This window comes from Vitis vinifera, chromosome 5 (genome assembly GCF_030704535.1).
Source record: "Vitis vinifera cultivar Pinot Noir 40024 chromosome 5, ASM3070453v1".
Classification (NCBI taxonomy): domain Eukaryota; kingdom Viridiplantae; phylum Streptophyta; class Magnoliopsida; order Vitales; family Vitaceae; genus Vitis; species Vitis vinifera.
The window spans coordinates 17,537,469-17,554,500 of NC_081809.1; the positions used below are offsets into that span (position 1 = coordinate 17,537,469).

General features: G+C 39.4%; 1 protein-coding gene across 3 annotated transcripts in view; it reads left to right on the top strand.

Moving 5' to 3' along the window:
* The window catches only part of LOC100250380 (beta-galactosidase 9), a 152,041-nt gene that overhangs the window by 126,744 nt on the left and 8,265 nt on the right, over positions 1–17,032 (top strand). For all 3 annotated transcript variants that reach the window (XM_002263349.4, XM_059736995.1, XM_010652015.3), the window contains 2 exons: positions 11,749–11,864; positions 13,791–13,888. In XM_002263349.4, the coding sequence (XP_002263385.1) occupies positions 11,749–11,864; positions 13,791–13,888 (214 nt within the window). The remainder of the gene's footprint in view (positions 1–11,748; positions 11,865–13,790; positions 13,889–17,032) is intronic.

Here is a 17,032-nt window from a genome sequence, read left to right on the forward strand (position 1 = left end):
TCTTAAAAGCGCATTGTCTTCAATGCTAGTGGTCCCCCCTTCGAATGCAGTTGAAAAAGGAAGACAATACAAAGGGGAAAGGTTTATCCACAATCACGTGGGTCCTCTACACAGGTCCTTGGCAAATGTAGTCAATGGTAAAGGACCAAGAGGAAGTGGTTTGGTTCCTGTCGAGAGGTGGGCGCGAGCCGTGGTGTGTGAACACAATGTTGATAGCGTTAAATGGGTTGAGGTTAGCCGAGCGGTGGCAAGAAGCTTAGGGAAGAAAAGAGTAGCAACGATTGTACCCATCTCAGGCGGAAAATGAGTATTTTTTGTTGAAACAATAGAGGAAGCTCTCTTTCTCCAAAATTTGAGGAATATTAGGTTTGAGGGAAGGAATACAGTCTAGTTGAGAAGGTGGTCGTTGAAGGAAAATTCGAAAATAGAGGGGAAGTTTAGAGGAGGCTGGATCAAATTACAAAGGGTGCCATTTCATCTATGATTTGAGGTACACCTGAAGAAAATTGTGGAGCAGTGGGGGACGGTGACTGAAATAGATTAGTGAACATTGAAATTGTTCGATCTTAGCAAGGTGACGGTAAGAATTGCAATGAAGGATAGATCAGTTCTTCCAGCTTTGATCGAGGTGACAGACGGGGGTTGGGTGTTTACAATTTCAGTTGTAGTGGTTGGAGTTGAAGACGTTCAGAGAGGCAGCGTAATGGGCGAGTCGACTCGGGAGGCTTTTGCATCTCACTCGGGGACAGGTGGAGGAAGGCGGGGGGGAGAGAATCAGATCAACGGTTGGGGGAAGATGTCGTGTCGGGGAAGATGGCAGAATGAGGAAGTGAGGAGAAAAGAGTATGGCTGTTGTTTTTCCAGTGGGGAAACGTGGTAAGAGTGGTCAGGATGTGGGGATCAGTTGGTTCCTACCACCATCGATGCCCAGTTTGAATTAAAAAAAATGGACGATGGGCCAATTGGGACTGAGGAGGCGGGAGGAGTTAGGGCCAGTGGGGATGAGGTCTCCGCTGATGAGGGCTGTCGAGCCTATGAGAGGAAGGCCTAGTCTTTGTCTAAGCCTAGTCCATTAATTGCAAAAGTGGGTTGCAACATAAAAAGCCCGTCGGGGTTGGGCCTAAGCTTAGGAGGAAAGAAGCCAAATGAGACGGAGGTTACATTACGAAGGGAAGAAGATTCTTCTACAAAGGGAAAGGGGAAAGCAACATCTGTACTTCCTGAGGTTCAATCGAGTAGCTCTGCGAAGAAGGAAGTGAAGTTTGGTTCAAAGAAGCTATGGACTACCCTATTTCCTCCAAGCTCTGATCGCCAACAAGGTCTTCGGTGTCGCAGTGAGCCTCTTTTGCACGGGAAGAATCCGACAGACAGCGAAGAGTTTCCAAAGGAAGAGGCTTTCGAGGCCGAATCTTGGGCGGAACAAGGATCTAGTGCGAGTCCTCTCACTTCTCGTCAATCACCAAGGTTTTGTAAGAGATGCTTGGGGGAAGGGGCTTCGTCGTCAAGAGACAAAGTGGCTTTGAGCAAACTTTCCTTTGACGAAGACAAATAAGGATTTTTAGGCCGAGTGGGGTCCGATCTTCGTGGCTCAGCAATCACGGTTTTGCCCTCTACGCCAGAAATCAGAGGTAAAGAGCTTAGCTTTATGGGGAATTATGGTTTATTGGTAGCGGAAAATTTGGAGGTAATCTCGTTTTCACCTACTCAGTCACCCCCGTCTTCTACATCCCCTTCTTGTGGTTTGGCTTCTTCTTTTCTGAGTCCTTCTGTTCCCAATCTTCCCAATTCAGCCTTTCACTCTCAGTTTCTTATGGAAAATCGAGTAACCTTTGAATTTTTTTCCAAAAAAGACGATGTTGGTACTGTAGGTCAAATTTCTGTTGCCATCCATAATCTTGTAGTGGAGGAGATCCAACCTGCTTATCCATACCAACTGACCGAGAGTATTAACCCAATTTTTTCTAAACCATTTTGCCTAATAAGGTCTCCAACTTGGTTACAGTTAGCAAGGGTGTTACTGCGAGCTCCCTATCAGGTGAGTTCAAAATAGAAGGCCCATCCCCTAAGAAAATGGCTAAAGCGCGTGAGGTTTTAAAGTCTCTGGATATTAAGGTATATTCCAGGAGGAAAAACAAATGTTCCACAGGTTTGTGAGACTTGTTGGAAATGGTTTGGAGGATTAGGGTCTGTGAGTTTTTTCCATGAAGATAATTAGTTGGAATACCAGGGGTTTGGGTTCAAGGAAAAAGCGAAGGGTGGTTAAAGATTTTCTAAGGTCGGAAAAGCCAGATGTTGTGATGATGCAGGAAACAAAAAAGGCAAAGTGTGATAGAAGGTTTGTGGGTAGTGTTTGGACAATCAGAAATAAGAAATGGACACCCCTTTCGGCATGCGGGGCTTCGGGAGGGATTTTGATTATTTAGGACTCTAAAAAACTGCGCAGTGAGGAGGTGGTAATAGGTTCCTTTTCGATCTCAGTCAAGTTTGCATTGAATGGATGCGGAACGTTATCGTTATCCACAATTTATGGCCTAAATAGCACAACACTTAGGAAGGATTTTTGGGTGGAGCTTTCAGACATTTTTGGACTTTCTTTCCCGTTTTGGTGTGTAGGCGGCAATTTCAATATCATAAGGAGAAGTTCAGAAAAATTGGGAGGTTCTAGTTTAACCCCAAGCATGAAGGACTTTGATGATTTTATAAGAGAATGTGAATTGATAGATTCACCTTTACGGAGCACACCATTCACTTGGTCAAACATGCAAGAGTCTCTCGTATGTAAGAGATTAGATCGATTTCTTTACTCAAATGAGTGGGAACAATTATTTCCTCAAAGCCTTCAAGAAGTTCTTCCTAGATGGACATCGGATCATTGGCCGATTGTCTTGGAAACCAATCCGTTCAAGTGGGGCCCAACACCTTTTAGGTTTGAGAATTTGTGGTTGCAACATCCTAGTTTCAAGGAGAGCTTTAGAAGTTGGTGGAGAGATTTTCAAGGAATTGGGTGGGAAAGTCACAAGTTCATGAGGAAATTACAATTTTTTAAGGCCAAATTGAAATAGTGGAATAAGGCTTCTTTTGGAAAGCTAAACGAAAGGAAAAAGAGTATTCTGATCGAATTAGCTAACTTTGATACCATGAGCAAGAAGGGGGTCTCACCTCTAAACTTTTAGTTCAGAGAGCTTTAAGAAAATGGGAGTTAGAGGAATTGATTTTGAGGGAAGAAACTCATTGGAGACAAAAAGCTAGGGTGAAATGGGTCAAGGAAAGGGATTGTAATTCAAAGTTTTTTCATAAAGTGGCTAATGGCAGGCGAAATAGGAAATATATCAAGGTTTTGGAGAATGAAAAAGGCCTAGTGTTGAATAATTCAAAGAGCATCAAAGAGGAAACCTTAAGGTATTTTGAAAAGCTCTACTCGAGCTCTTCTGGAGAGTCTTGGTGAGTTGAAGACTTAGATTGGTCCCTTATATCTGGAGAGAGTGCGTCTAGGTTGGACTCCCCTTTTACTGAAGAAGAGATTTCTAAGGCCATTTTTCAGTTGGATAATTATAAGGCACTGGGGCCTGATGGCTTTACCATTGCAGTGTTTCAAGATTGTTGGGATGTGATCAAAGAGGATTTAGTGAGAGTGTTTGCAGAGTTTCACATGAGCAGGATTATCAATCAAAGCACTAATGCTTCCTTCATAGTTCTATTACCCAAAAAAACATGTCAAAGAAAATCTCAGACTATAGACCTATTAGCTTGATCACTAGTCTTTACAAGATAATAGCCAAAGTGCTATCAGGGCGTCTAAGAGGGGTACTTCACGAAACTATCCATTCTACTCAAGGCGTTTTTGTTCAAGGGAAACAAATTTTGGATGCAGTTCTCATAGCCAATGAGATAGTGGATGAGAAAAGACGATCAGGGGAGGAAGGAGTTGTCTTCAAAATTGACTTTGAAAAGGCTTACGACCATGTGAGTTGGGATTTTTTGGATCATGTGTTGGAGAAGAAGGGGTTTAGTCTTAGATGGAGGAAATAGATGAGAGGTTGTTTGTCCACGGTATCGTTTGTAGTCCTAATGAATGGAAACGCTAAAGGGCGGGTCAAGGCATATAGAGGTTTAAGACAAGGAGACCCTTTATCCTTTTTTTTGTTCACTTTAGTCGTAGATGTACTGAGCAGGATGTTATTGAGAACAAAGAAAAGAAATGCCTTTGAGGGTTTTAGGGTGGGTAGGAACAGAACAAGGGTGTCCCATTTGCAATTTGCAGATGATACCATTTTCTTTTCTAGCACTTGAGAGGAGGATATGTTGACCCTCAAGAGTGTTTTGCTAGTGTTTGGGCATATTTCTAGGCTGAAGGTTAACCTTGACAAAAGTAATATTTATGGCATTAATCTTGAACAGAATCATATTTCTAGGTTGGCTGAAATGCTTGATTGCAAGGTTTCTAGTTGGCCTATACTCTACTTGGGTCTTCCTTTGGGAGGGAATCCCAAGACTCGTGGCTTTTGGAATCCAGTGATTGAGAGGATCTCGAGAATATTAGATGGGTGGAAAAAGGCATATTTATCTTTTGGAGGCAGGATAACTCTCATTCAATCTTGCCTCACCCATATGCCTTGTTACTTCTGAAGAATTTCTGAACTCTTTTATTAATATTAATCGGTACACACCATACACATATATATACACAAATAACTGAATAAGAAAAAATCAATCTAGCTTAATTCTCTCCTAAAATTAGGAAACTAAATCATAAGGAAATATCCTAAATGATCTCTCCTTTTTTATTCCTAAATTAAAGTCCTAACTTTGGCATTATTTCAACACTCCCCCTCAAGCTGGAGAATATATATCATATAATCCCAGCTTGCAAGTTAAGTCTTCGAAGTTAGGCCTAGGTAAAGCTTTGGTGAGGATGTCTGCGGTTTGGTGCTTGGTAGGAACATAGTTTAATTTGACCGTCTCACTAGTCACCTTCTCTGTGATAAAGTGTCTGTCAATCTCAACATGCTTGGTCCTGTCATGATGCACGGGGTTCTTTGCTATGCTTATAGCGGCCTGATTATCACACATCATCAGAATTGGAGATGAACTCGTTTGTCCCAGTTCACTAAGAACCCTTTTTATCCAAATCCCTTCACAGATTCCCTGTGCAAGAGCTCTGTACTCAGCTTCTGCACTACTTCTGGCTACAACTGATTGCTTCTTACTCCTCCAGGTAACAAGATTTCCCCAGACAAAAGAACAATATCCGGAAGTGGACCGCCTGTCAATGATGTTTCCTGCCCAATCCGCATCTGAGTATACTTTAGTGTCACGGTTCTCTGTCTTTCTGAAGAATAGGCCTTTCCCTGGTGTCATTTTTAAATATCTAAGAATCCTGTAGACTGCTTCCATGTGTTCCTCAGTGGGGCTGTGCATGAATTGACTTACAGCACTCACTGCAAAGCCAATATCTGGCCGAGTGTGTGAGAGATAAATCAAGCGCCCGACAAGCCGCTGATATCTCCCCCTGTCTACCGGTGTACTTTCTTTCTCGATACCAAGTTTCTTCTGACTATCCATAGGAGTATCAATTGGTTTGCATCCAAGCATACCGGTCTCCTTAAGAAGATCGAGGATGTATTTTCTTTGAGAGACTACGATTCCCTTCCTTGATCTAGCCACTTCCATACCAAGGAAATATTTCAAATTTCCAAGGTCTTTAACTTCAAACTCTTCTGACAAATACTTCTTCAAATTCTGTAACTCCCCCATATCATTTCCAGATAGAATAATATCATCGACATAGACTATCAATATGGCCAATTTCCCGGCATGAGACTTCTTGACAAATAGAGTATGATCAGCCTGACCTTGTTTGTAGCCCAGCTTCAGGACTGCTTTTGTGAATCTATCAAACCAGGCTCGAGGAGATTGTTTAAGGCCGTACAAGGATTTTTGGAGTTTGCAAACCTGATTCTTTGCCATACTTTCTTCGAAACCAGGTGGTATTTCCATGTAGACTTCCTCTTCTAGGTCCCCATTTAGAAACGCATTTTTTATGTCCAGTTGTTGCAAGCACCAATCTTGATTGACAGCCAATGAGAGAAGGATCCTGATAGTGTTCAGTTTTGCAACAGGAGCAAAAGTCTCCTGATAGTCTATCCCATAGGATTGTGTAAACCCTCTAGCTACCAAACGAGCCTTGAATCTTTCGACTGATCCATCTGCTTTGTATTTTATGGTGAAAATCCACTTGCACCCCACAGGCCTCTTCCCAACTGGCAAATCTGTGATAGTCCACGTCCCATTCTTCTCAAGTGCATCAATCTCATCTTGTACTGCCTTCTTCCATTCTGAAATTTTTAATGCCTCTTGTATTGTGTTGGGAACCTGAGTATCATCAAGAGAAGTAGCAAATGCTCTGTAAGATGGTGATAACCCTTCATACGTAACATAATTCCCAATTGGATGATCTGTACATCTCCTAACACCCTTCCTCAATGCAATTGGCAAAGTAGAATCATCAATGCTGGGAATTAACACCTCTCCAGCCCTATCCTCACCTATGTTCTCTTCAGGAAGACTTGAATTGGAGTCAATATATTGGCCACATGTTGACTGTGATCCGTGCTCTAATTCCTGTCTTTTCCTCCTCCTGATGTAAACTTGTAAGTTCTCATTAGCAAGTTGTGGGGCTATAGGTTGAATAGGCATGGGAGACTGGATGGTCACGGGAGAAGGAACATTTGTGTGCTGGGCTGGCTGAACTGATGGCGGCATGGGTGTGGACAACTCAGTGGGCGCGAATTGGGAAGGATTTGGTGACTCTGAGTGAAAAGAAGGTACACCCTCAAGAAAAGACTCCCAAACTTGATGTTCATTCATGCTCTCCCCCTGAACATGAGATTTGGGATAGAAGAAGACATGTTCAAAGAAAGAGACGTCCATGGTGGTGTAAAATCTTTTGTTGGTTGGAGAATAGCATTTGTACCCTTTTTGGGTTGGAGAATACCCTAGAAAAATGCACTTATTTGCTCGAGGAGCAAATTTGCTACGATTTTGAGGATACACATGAACGAATGCCGTACAACCAAATACTTTGAGTGGTAAATCAGAAGAGGCGGCATGGGTGTGAGGAAACTGTTTTAAGAAAAGTTGACGTGGGGATTGAAAGGTAAGCACTCTGGATGGCATACGGTTAATCAAATAGGTAGCTGTGAGAATAGCTTCCCCCCAGAAATAGTTTGGAACATTAGAGGAAAACATAAGGCACCGGGCAACCTCCAAGAGATGTCTATTCTTGCGTTCGGCCACCCCATTTTGTTGTGGGGTGTCAACGCAAGAACTTATGTGGATAATGCCATGATTTTGAAGATAAGTACTGAGACTACTAGTAAAGTATTCCTTTGCATTATCTGACTTGAGGACTTGTATTTTGGAATTGAATTGATTTTGAACCATAAGATTGAAGGTTTGAAAAATGTGCCCGACCTCTGACTTTTCTTTCATAAGGAAAACCCATGTTACCCGAGTATGATCATCAACGAATGTCACAAACCATCGAGTGCCAGAAATATTTTTTATCCGGGAGGGACCCCACACATCACTATGTACTAGAGAGAAAACAGTCGAAGGTTTGTATGGGATTTGAGGATATACTGTTCGAGTATGCTTTGCAAACTGACAAATTTCACAGTGATAAGATGCTGGATTTTTATTGATAAATAATTTGGGAAACAATTTTGCAAGGTAAACAAAGCTAGGATGACCAAGGCGATAGTGTAACATTATAATCTCACTATCTTTATTGACCTTAGAATTTGACACAGAATTGAAAGACTCTAACATACTCTGAGACTGGACGCAACTTGCTTGAGAGACTTGATTTGAGAATTGGCCACATGAAAGGAGGTAGAGACCGGAACACAGTTCAGCACTGCCAATCATCTTCCCCGATTTCAAGTCCTGAAAAACACACAAGTTTGGATAGAATTTAGTAACACATTGGAGATCATGAGCCAATTTGCTAATGGACAAAAGATTACAATCCAAGTTTGGAACATGGAGGACAGAGTCAAGATATAAGTCTTTAGTAAGTTTTATAGAACCTGTCCCGACAATTTTTGACTTTGAACCATCAGCAATATGGACGGATGAATGACCATTACTTGGCTTGTAATTTTGAAGAATGGCAGCATCTCCTGTCATGTGATCAGAAGCACCTGTGTCTACTATCCACGGCCTCATTCCTCCTCGATTAGCAGTGAAGGCTACACCGGTAGTACTGTCACTGCCAACTTGGCTTAATAATTTCTGTAGCATCTCCATCTGCTCTTTGTTGAATGGACTCGGCTCGGGAACAGATGTGCTCTCAGAGTTGGCAGCCACGTGTGCTCTGCCATCTCTGTCAAACCGTGGCTTTGGTTTCCAATCAGCAGGTTTGCCATGAAGCTTCCAGCAAGTCTCCTTATAATGGCCTGGTTTCTTACAATAATCACACCAAGGCCTATCCCGTTTCTGACGATCTCCACCACTACTATTAAATGACCGAGCAGCAAGGGCAGAGGCATCCAATGTTGGGGCAGGTTGCTCTTTTGATCCCATCATCACTTTCTTTCTACTTTCTTCACGCCTAACCTCTGAAAAAGCCTCCCTGAGACTTGGCAGGGGTTTAATGCCCATGATTCGGCCTCTAACATCATCCAATTCCCTATTTAGTCCTAGGAAGAACTTGAACAGTCTCTTTTGTTCCACAATTTGCCTGTATGTAGCTGCATCATCCGAACATTTCCATGAGTGAGTCTCAAATAAGTCAAGTTGCTGCCAATACCTTGTGAGTGTGTTGTAATACTGAGTAACTGACTGCTCTCCTTGGCGGAAGTCATGTAGAGCTGATTCAACCTGAAACAGTTCTGAAGTATTTTCAGAACTTGAGTAAGTTTCTTTGGCTGCATCCCATATGTCCTTTGCAGTCCCAAACAGCAAGAAATTTTCGCCTATGTCATTGTTCATGGAATTGATAAGCCATGACATGATCATGCTGTTTTCAATCTTCCACTTCCTGAAACCCGGTTCTGTAGTTTCTGGCATGACTGCTTCTCCAGTGAGGTACTCATCCTTTCCTTTACCGCAAATGAACAGCAACACAGATTGTGACCACTGTAAATAGTTATGGCCATTTAATTTGTGTCCTGTGATGAGAATAGGAGAGGAATCATTGCCACCAAGGTTTGGAATTTCAGATCTGCCCCCTGATTCTGGTGACGTGACGCTGGATACTTGTGATGATGCCATTCCGTATTTTGTCATGGACCGGAAAGATAGAAGAACACTTCTCAAGGCACGTGCAGGGACTGGAGTTGAGAAAAAATAGCCGGAGGACGCCGGAAAATCTGATCAGAGGGCCCGCGGAAGCAAAAGAACCCCAAAAGAGGCACGTGTAGGGCTCGGATTGCACAAACAGGTAGGAAGGGTGGCTGGTCGGCGTCAGGCGAGCCTGGAGGAGGAAGCGCGTCGCCGGAAAGTGGCTCACGCGCCCTCACGCGCCGGCGCGTGAGATGCAGTCACCGGCCGGAAAAACGCGCGTGGGCGGCGCGTGGATGGGTTTCTGGCTCCGGTGCTTTGGGACAAATTGGAGATCTCCTCCAGGCGCTCCTTGCGATGTAGAAAAAAAAAACCCTCGCCGGAAAGTTCGCCGGAAAAAGTTGTCGGCGGTGAGTGTTTTCTGACGACGAGTCGACTGACCGGAAAGCGTTTTCTCCCTTGGCTCTGAGAATAGGGACTGATGACCGGAATGAGAGAGAGAGAGAGAGAGAGAGATGATTGGATTGAGATATGGCCAGAGAGATTTGGCCGGAATGAGTGATGGCCTGAATAAGAGGTGGCCAGAAGGGATTAGGGTTTCAGAAAACTGGCTCTGATACCATGAAGAATTTCTGAACTCCTTTATTAATATTAATCGGTACACACCATACACATATATATACACAAATAACTGAATAAGAAAAAATCAATCTAGCTTAATTCTCTCCTAAAATTAGGAAACTAAATCATAAGGAAATATCCTAAATGATCTCTCCTTTTTTATTCCTAAATTAAAGTCCTAACTTTGGCATTATTTCAACAACTTCCTCTCCTTGTTTAAGATTCCAGCCTCAGTGGCAGCAAAAATTGAAAGATTGCAAAGAGATTTTTTATGGTCAGGGGTTGGGGAAGGCAAAATAGATCATCTTGTTAGTTGGGATGTAGTGTGTAATTCGAAGGCAAAAAGGGGATTGGGATTTGGGAAGATTTCTATAAGGAATTTCGCTCTCTTAGGGAAATGGTTGTGGAGGTACCCTAGGGAGGGTTCAGCTCTGTGGCATCAGGTTATTTTAAGCATTTATGGATCACACTCCAATGGTTGAGATGCCAACACTATAGTCAGATGGTCACATCATTGTCCTTGGAAGGCTATTGCACAAGTCTCCCAAGAGTTTTCCAAGTTTACTCGATTTGTGGTAGGAGATGGGAAAAGAATTCGGTTCTGGAAAGACTTGTGGTGGGGGGACCAACCTTTGGGAGTCCAATATCCAAGACTATTTAGAGTAGTCATGAATAAAAGTATTCTTATTTCTTCAATTCTCGGCTATACTCGCCCCTTCTCTTGGAACTTTAACTTTCGTCGTAACCTTTCCAATTCTGAGATAGAAGATTTAGGAGGCCTCATGCGGTCTCTTGATCATCTACATTTATCACATTCAGTTTCAGATAAGAGATCCTGATCTTTATCTCCTTCAGGACTTTTTACAATCAAATCTTTCTTTCTTGCCTTATCCCAATTTTTTGGTTTTCCTCCAGTTTTCCCTAATAAGTTCGTTTGGAATTCTCAAGTCCCTTTCAAAGTCAAGTCCTTTGTCTGGTTAGTGGCACACAAGAAGATAAATACTAATGACTTGCTACGGTCGAGAAGACCCTACAAAGCACTTAGTCTTGATATTTGCAAGTTGTGCATGAAGCATGGAGAATCAGTAGATCATCTTTTTCTCCATTGCTCTTTGACGTTGGGGTTATGACATAGATTATTTCAATTAGCCAAGACGGATTGGGTCCCCCCGAGGAGCATCTCTGACATGTTGTCTACCAATTTTAACAGTTTTGGATTTTCTAAGAGAGAGATTGTTTTATGGCAAGCTGCATGCATCGCTTTAATTTGGGTAGTGTGGCGGGAAAGAAATGCAAGGATTTTTTAGGATAAAGCAAGGAATTCAGAGAACCTTTGGGATTCTATTCATTTCCTTGCTTCTCTTTGGGCTTTTTGTTCCAAGGTTTTTAAGGGGATTCCCCATAACGTGTTACAACTTAATTGGTTAGCGGTGTGTAATTCCAATGGGTTGGACTAACCTAGAGAATTTGCTTGTTTTTACTTTGTATTTTCTTGTATTTGATTCCTTGTAGTTTTGTTTTTCTTTGGTGTGAGGATTCCTCATCCTTATCTTGTACTTCCTTTTTATCAATATATCTCTTTGTCGTTTCCTATCAAAAAAAAAAAAAAATGAATACCACATTTTTAATATCAATGCTATTTGCATTTCATTCTTAGGATTATTGGATTATGAACTTGTATTTGGCTATGATTGTCTTAAATTGTCAAGCATATGTTAGTGAAATTTTTGTTCTTTAATCATATCACTGAACACTCTTTCTTGGGGCAACTCAAAATTCAAAATAATGTGCTAATATCCATTCAATGCTCATGAATGTCCATTATTTGAAAATTGAATGCAGAATAAATGTGTCTGCTGAAGACATCTCATTTTGGGAGGAAAACCAAGTTAGCCCAACACTTTCAATTGATAGCATGCGTGACATCTTGCACATTTTTGTTAATGGCCAGCTTATAGGTATTTGGTCTCTCTCTCTCTCTCTCTCTGTCTTGTTTCAAGTTTGTGGGTATGGGTATGGGTATGATCCTGATCAAGCACTACTTATGATACTTTTCTTTTTGCTTAACTCAAATCCAATCCTAACATGATGATGTAGAATGTATGTGATGATGTAGAATGTATGTTGTGATGCAGAAAAAGGCAGTGATGTTAACTACTGATGTCAATGTCAATGTCAATGTCAATGTCAAAACAAATGAAAAATGATGGAAATTGGAAGTAATAGATAAAAGTGCAATGAAATTTTAAGAAATTTTGATGGAGAAACAGACGTATAGTTGCTGACTATATTGGAAACCATTTCCTATCTTCAAATAAATTTGTGCATTCACACCATAAATCCTCTTACTTGTGTGCATAAGCTTGTACGCATTTTTAATTGCATCATAAGGAGTAGCCGAGGCATCACACTGGAAGTCTCAACAGCGCATCTTCAATAAGACAGACAATTCCCTTTAAGCTGGATGAGACAGGGGAAACCATCTCCTGTCCAAGCAACTCATTTTTCCATTTGTTCTTTATTAATAATAGTAAAGCATATTGCTTGTGAGCCAGATAATTTCCTCCAAGCAACTGCTTTGTGGTAATCTGCAGAGCTGGTCTCTCACCATCCCACTCCCCAGACACCATAGATGAAGTTTGAAAATTTTTTGTCATTTTAAAAATTTAACAATGTCACTGGCTAATGATACACCAGAAGTAGCATTAATCAATTAAACTGTAGAACCCTGCCCACCAAGGGCTTCATAGCACAAATCACATGCCTGCCAGTATATTCCCTTAATCCTGCTTATGATGCAAAATCTTTTCAAAAGATTGATGTTCTTGCCATGTACGATCCATTAAATACAAAAAGAGATATTATGTACTGAGCTCATCATAATTCAGAGAAAAATCAGATCCAATCTTATTTTTCGTTTTCCCCTTCCATTGTTTTAGATAACAAAGGAGAGGGTTTAAACACTATTGAACAAAGTGGCATCAAGTTGAAACTTGGTTAGCTTGTTAACCAGGATAGGAAAAATTCCTCAGGTTAAATGGTTGTTGCTTGTTTCAATTAATGACATTGATGCTAATATCAGCAGTTCTTCAATGATGATGTCAGAAGTACGTATGCTGACATCAGCTGTCAGTTGCTGAAATATTTCTCCGTCCATTTCTTTTTGTTGTCGCTCTAATAGACTAATACCTAGGTGCTGGAAAATGATATGCACCCTAGATTGTAAGTCTGTTTAATGAAGAAATGAAGAAAGAAAAGCAAGAGAGGTACAAAAGAGAGAGAATGACAAAGAGATGAGAGCTTGGGTTTTATACCCACTAAACTTTTCCATATACTACAATTAATAAGCAGAAAACTACAATGGTTTCCCCTTAACATGAGAAAATCTTTCTAAATAATTATGGAAAATAGAATGGCCTCTACAGTTTGTCAAGAGTAATTAATTCAAACCCTAGAAAGTCAGCCTCCTGATGAGCTAATCTACCAGTCAAAGAGGATGATGAAACAATCTCAGCTGAATCCTAAATGGTACATCATCCCTAAAAGGCCTCTAGATATACCTTTTAGGAATGCTATTTGTATTTGCTAAATATAATACCCATTGTAAAGCATTTTTATGGGACCTATTATAGAAAATTTTGCTAAATATGATTTGATTATACGGCTACTTTCTTGTGAAATTAACATTTATCTGCCTCAAAATTTCATATTTATTAGTCACTGCCCTTTCTACAAAGGTTGCAACTTCTGGAGCTGAAAGACTATATTGTCCTTGAAATAAAAATAAATCTCAGTAGTTTTATTTTTTATTTTTGTTATTTATTTATGTATTTTTAACTTTATAATTTGCTCTTATGTGTTTGCTCATGTCTTTGGAAGTGAAGGCAGTGTCATTGGTCATTGGGTCAAGGTGGTGCAGCCAATTCAGTTATTGCAAGGATACAATGATTTAGTGTTATTATCTCAGACAGTGGGTTTGCAGGTAACAAGTTCTGAGTGCTATATGTATCAAAGAACTATTTGAATACAAAATATTAATGTCTCTTCGTTTTAAATCCTTCCGATGGTAGTTAGGGTAGAGTAATATTTGTTTCTTTTGTTGGCAATTGTTAAAGAGCATAATATACATTGTGGATCCAAAACTTACAAGCTTAAACTTTTAAGAAAATTGGTTGTTCAACATGGAATCAGAGTTTCATTTGGTGGAAGGTCATGTTTTTTAGCCTCACTATTGAATATTTAATTCCCTAATTTTTTAAGCTCATGTGTAAGCCCAAAAGAGTTTGATTGTGACTGTTTGCCTACGAGCCCATGTCTCTCCACATGTGAGTATGGGCCGCACATGAGGGAGGGTGTTAAGAGCATGATATGCATTGTGGATCTAAAGCCTACAAGCTTAAATTTTTAGAAATATGGGTAATTTAACATGATATCATAGCCTCTTTTGGCGGAAGTTCATATGTTCAAGCCTCACCGCATATTCATTTCTCTAATTTATTAAGCCCAAAAGAGGTTGATTCTTGTTGTTTGCCTTCAAGTCTGTCTCTACATGCGAGTATGAGATTGCATGTGAGGGAGAGTGTTAAAGAGCATGATATACATTGTGGATCAATATCCTACAAGCTTAAGCTTTTAAGAAAATTGGTTGTCTAATGGTAATTTTATTAGAAGATGGAAGGGAGGCTGCTAATGGGTGATGAATTCTCTGTGAACAGAAGAAAACAATCAAAGAAGCAAAACAAAATAATATTTGTGGTCATGGATAAATATCACATTTATCATACAAGATACTCAACCAACAATAAAACCTATTAGGAAATATTGAACAAAAGCCACTTGAAACCAATTGAAGCAAAATATCCTAGAGATCAGTGATAACAATGAAAAGATGGGTATTTATTGTTTCCTCCTTGCCAATCCACACCACAACAAGATTAATAAAAATCTAAACTATGATCATCTATTATAATTCTATCCACTAAAGCTATTGGGATATCCATACACATAATGAAATAGTTTATGTATGTTTATTGCTATTGGCAACAAGGTTTACTTGGTGAGGATTAAAATACTCTTTCATTCCAGAGAGAGAAAAAAAACTTAATGAATTCATCGAAAGTCCTATATTTACTTGTGATCCATTGTCCTATATCTACCCCATATTCCATAGGTTCCTTATGAATAAGGTCTCAGATATCTTCCAAATTCTAAAATTCCATACCATTCAAATATCGTCCAGACTACGGGCAACTTGCATCCCTTGCTCATGTTGTACTAGCACTCAACGACTTAATTATTTGTGGCGCAATGAATAAGGACAAAAAGGTCTTGAAACCTTAAGAGAGGTGTGAGTTTGATATAAGTGATACTAAGGTCAAGGCAGAGTGGAGCTTAGCCTTAAGCATAATCTTTATGGATGTTTACTTATGGCTTGTGTAGACAGGGGTTGGTGGCATCTTGAAAGATCATTGTGGTACTTTGGCTAGATCTTTTCCAATACTTGCTAGTTCATGGTTTGCCATGAAGCTTGAGATGCCAACACTAATAGAAGAAATCTTTGAGTTTGGGCAATAATGATATGCTAGTGAATGGGAATTTAGCTATCATTCTTTCATGGGTTTCTCCGATCAAGATAGGTTTTAAAGGTTGAGTGTGTAGATTTGGGAAATTATAGACTTTTCTAGGATTTATGGGTGTTTCTTTTCTCGGGTTCCTAAATCGACCAACTAGATTATAGACTAGTTAGCTAAGCATGAAGCCTGATATTTAGGACCTTCATTGCGAACTCCATGCCTCCCCAAGCTACGTTTAATTTTAGAGACTTTAGTTAAGTTTCATATGAATTTCAATCAGGTGTAATTCCTTTGCTTCTTGATTGCACTTTTCTCTCTTTTTGTCATGAGGAATAGCTATCCTGATATTTGTTCTCTTTATTGAATTGTTTGTTTTCTATAAATAGAGCTCTTAAAGTATCGCACTTGTAATATTACCATTCCTTATTGAAATTTCACTTTTACCCCCTACTCTAGAATTTAAACCTATTTTGAAATGTCTATAATTCTTATGATATGTTTCCACAAATTGAGACCTCAAGGAGAGAATTTAAAAGGAAGCTCTATTATAAGAATATAAGGGGCAAATGTTATAATATTAAACACTAGGTTCGCAATCTTAGTTGAGACTTGCGCGACTTAGTTGACTTCCATCCACTCAACTTAGTTGGCTTGTGTCCATTCAGCTATCACCCTTAAGATATCGATAGTCAAATTCAATATTTTGGTAAATTGCAAAACAACTCGGTCAACTCAAGAATGAATTGATGATCTTGAGACGATTCATGTGATGACTCTAAGACGGTGTTGAATTGAACATCTTGATGATGAGGAAGTTGGTGATATGGAGAGAAGGGTTGTGGAGCTAAGAAGAGGAAGAGAATCAAAATGGAGAAGATTAGGAGAGAAATAAGAAGTGTCTAAGGCTTTGGGATCTTCTTTTACATTTCTCTATTGTAGCTAGATCCATGGATAATTCCTTGTAGTTTGCACCCTTTTGTGTAGAGATGAAATGGGTATGAAATAAATACTTAGGTAGAGAATTGGTGATGAATAATGATCCAATGATTCTTTTATGGGTATTGAATTTAAATGGGTGATCAATATTTGATGGGAATTTGGATTGTGGGTAATGGTTAGCTAAATTTAAATGGGTAATGAATATTTGATTGAAGTTTTGGTTTATATGAAATGGGTGATAGGTATTTGGGTTTATATGAAATAAATGGGATAAGGATCTATCAAAAAAATATAAAAAATGAAAATGGGTATAAGTAAAAAAAAGTAATGAATATGAATTTTTTAACAACATATTTATTAATAAAAATAAAAATAATAAAATCTTTATTGTTTATAATTATTTTGAATAAGAAAACTGCAGTTATTTTTTGAAAGTTGATTCATTGTTTAAAATGGTTGTGTTTGTCAATTGAAAATATGTTTTAAGATTATCAAAACACTTTTTTTAAACAAACATATTATAAATATATATATATATATATATATATATATATATATATATATATTATTGTTATTTTTCTTTTATTTTTGAAAATAAAAATAACTGTTATTAA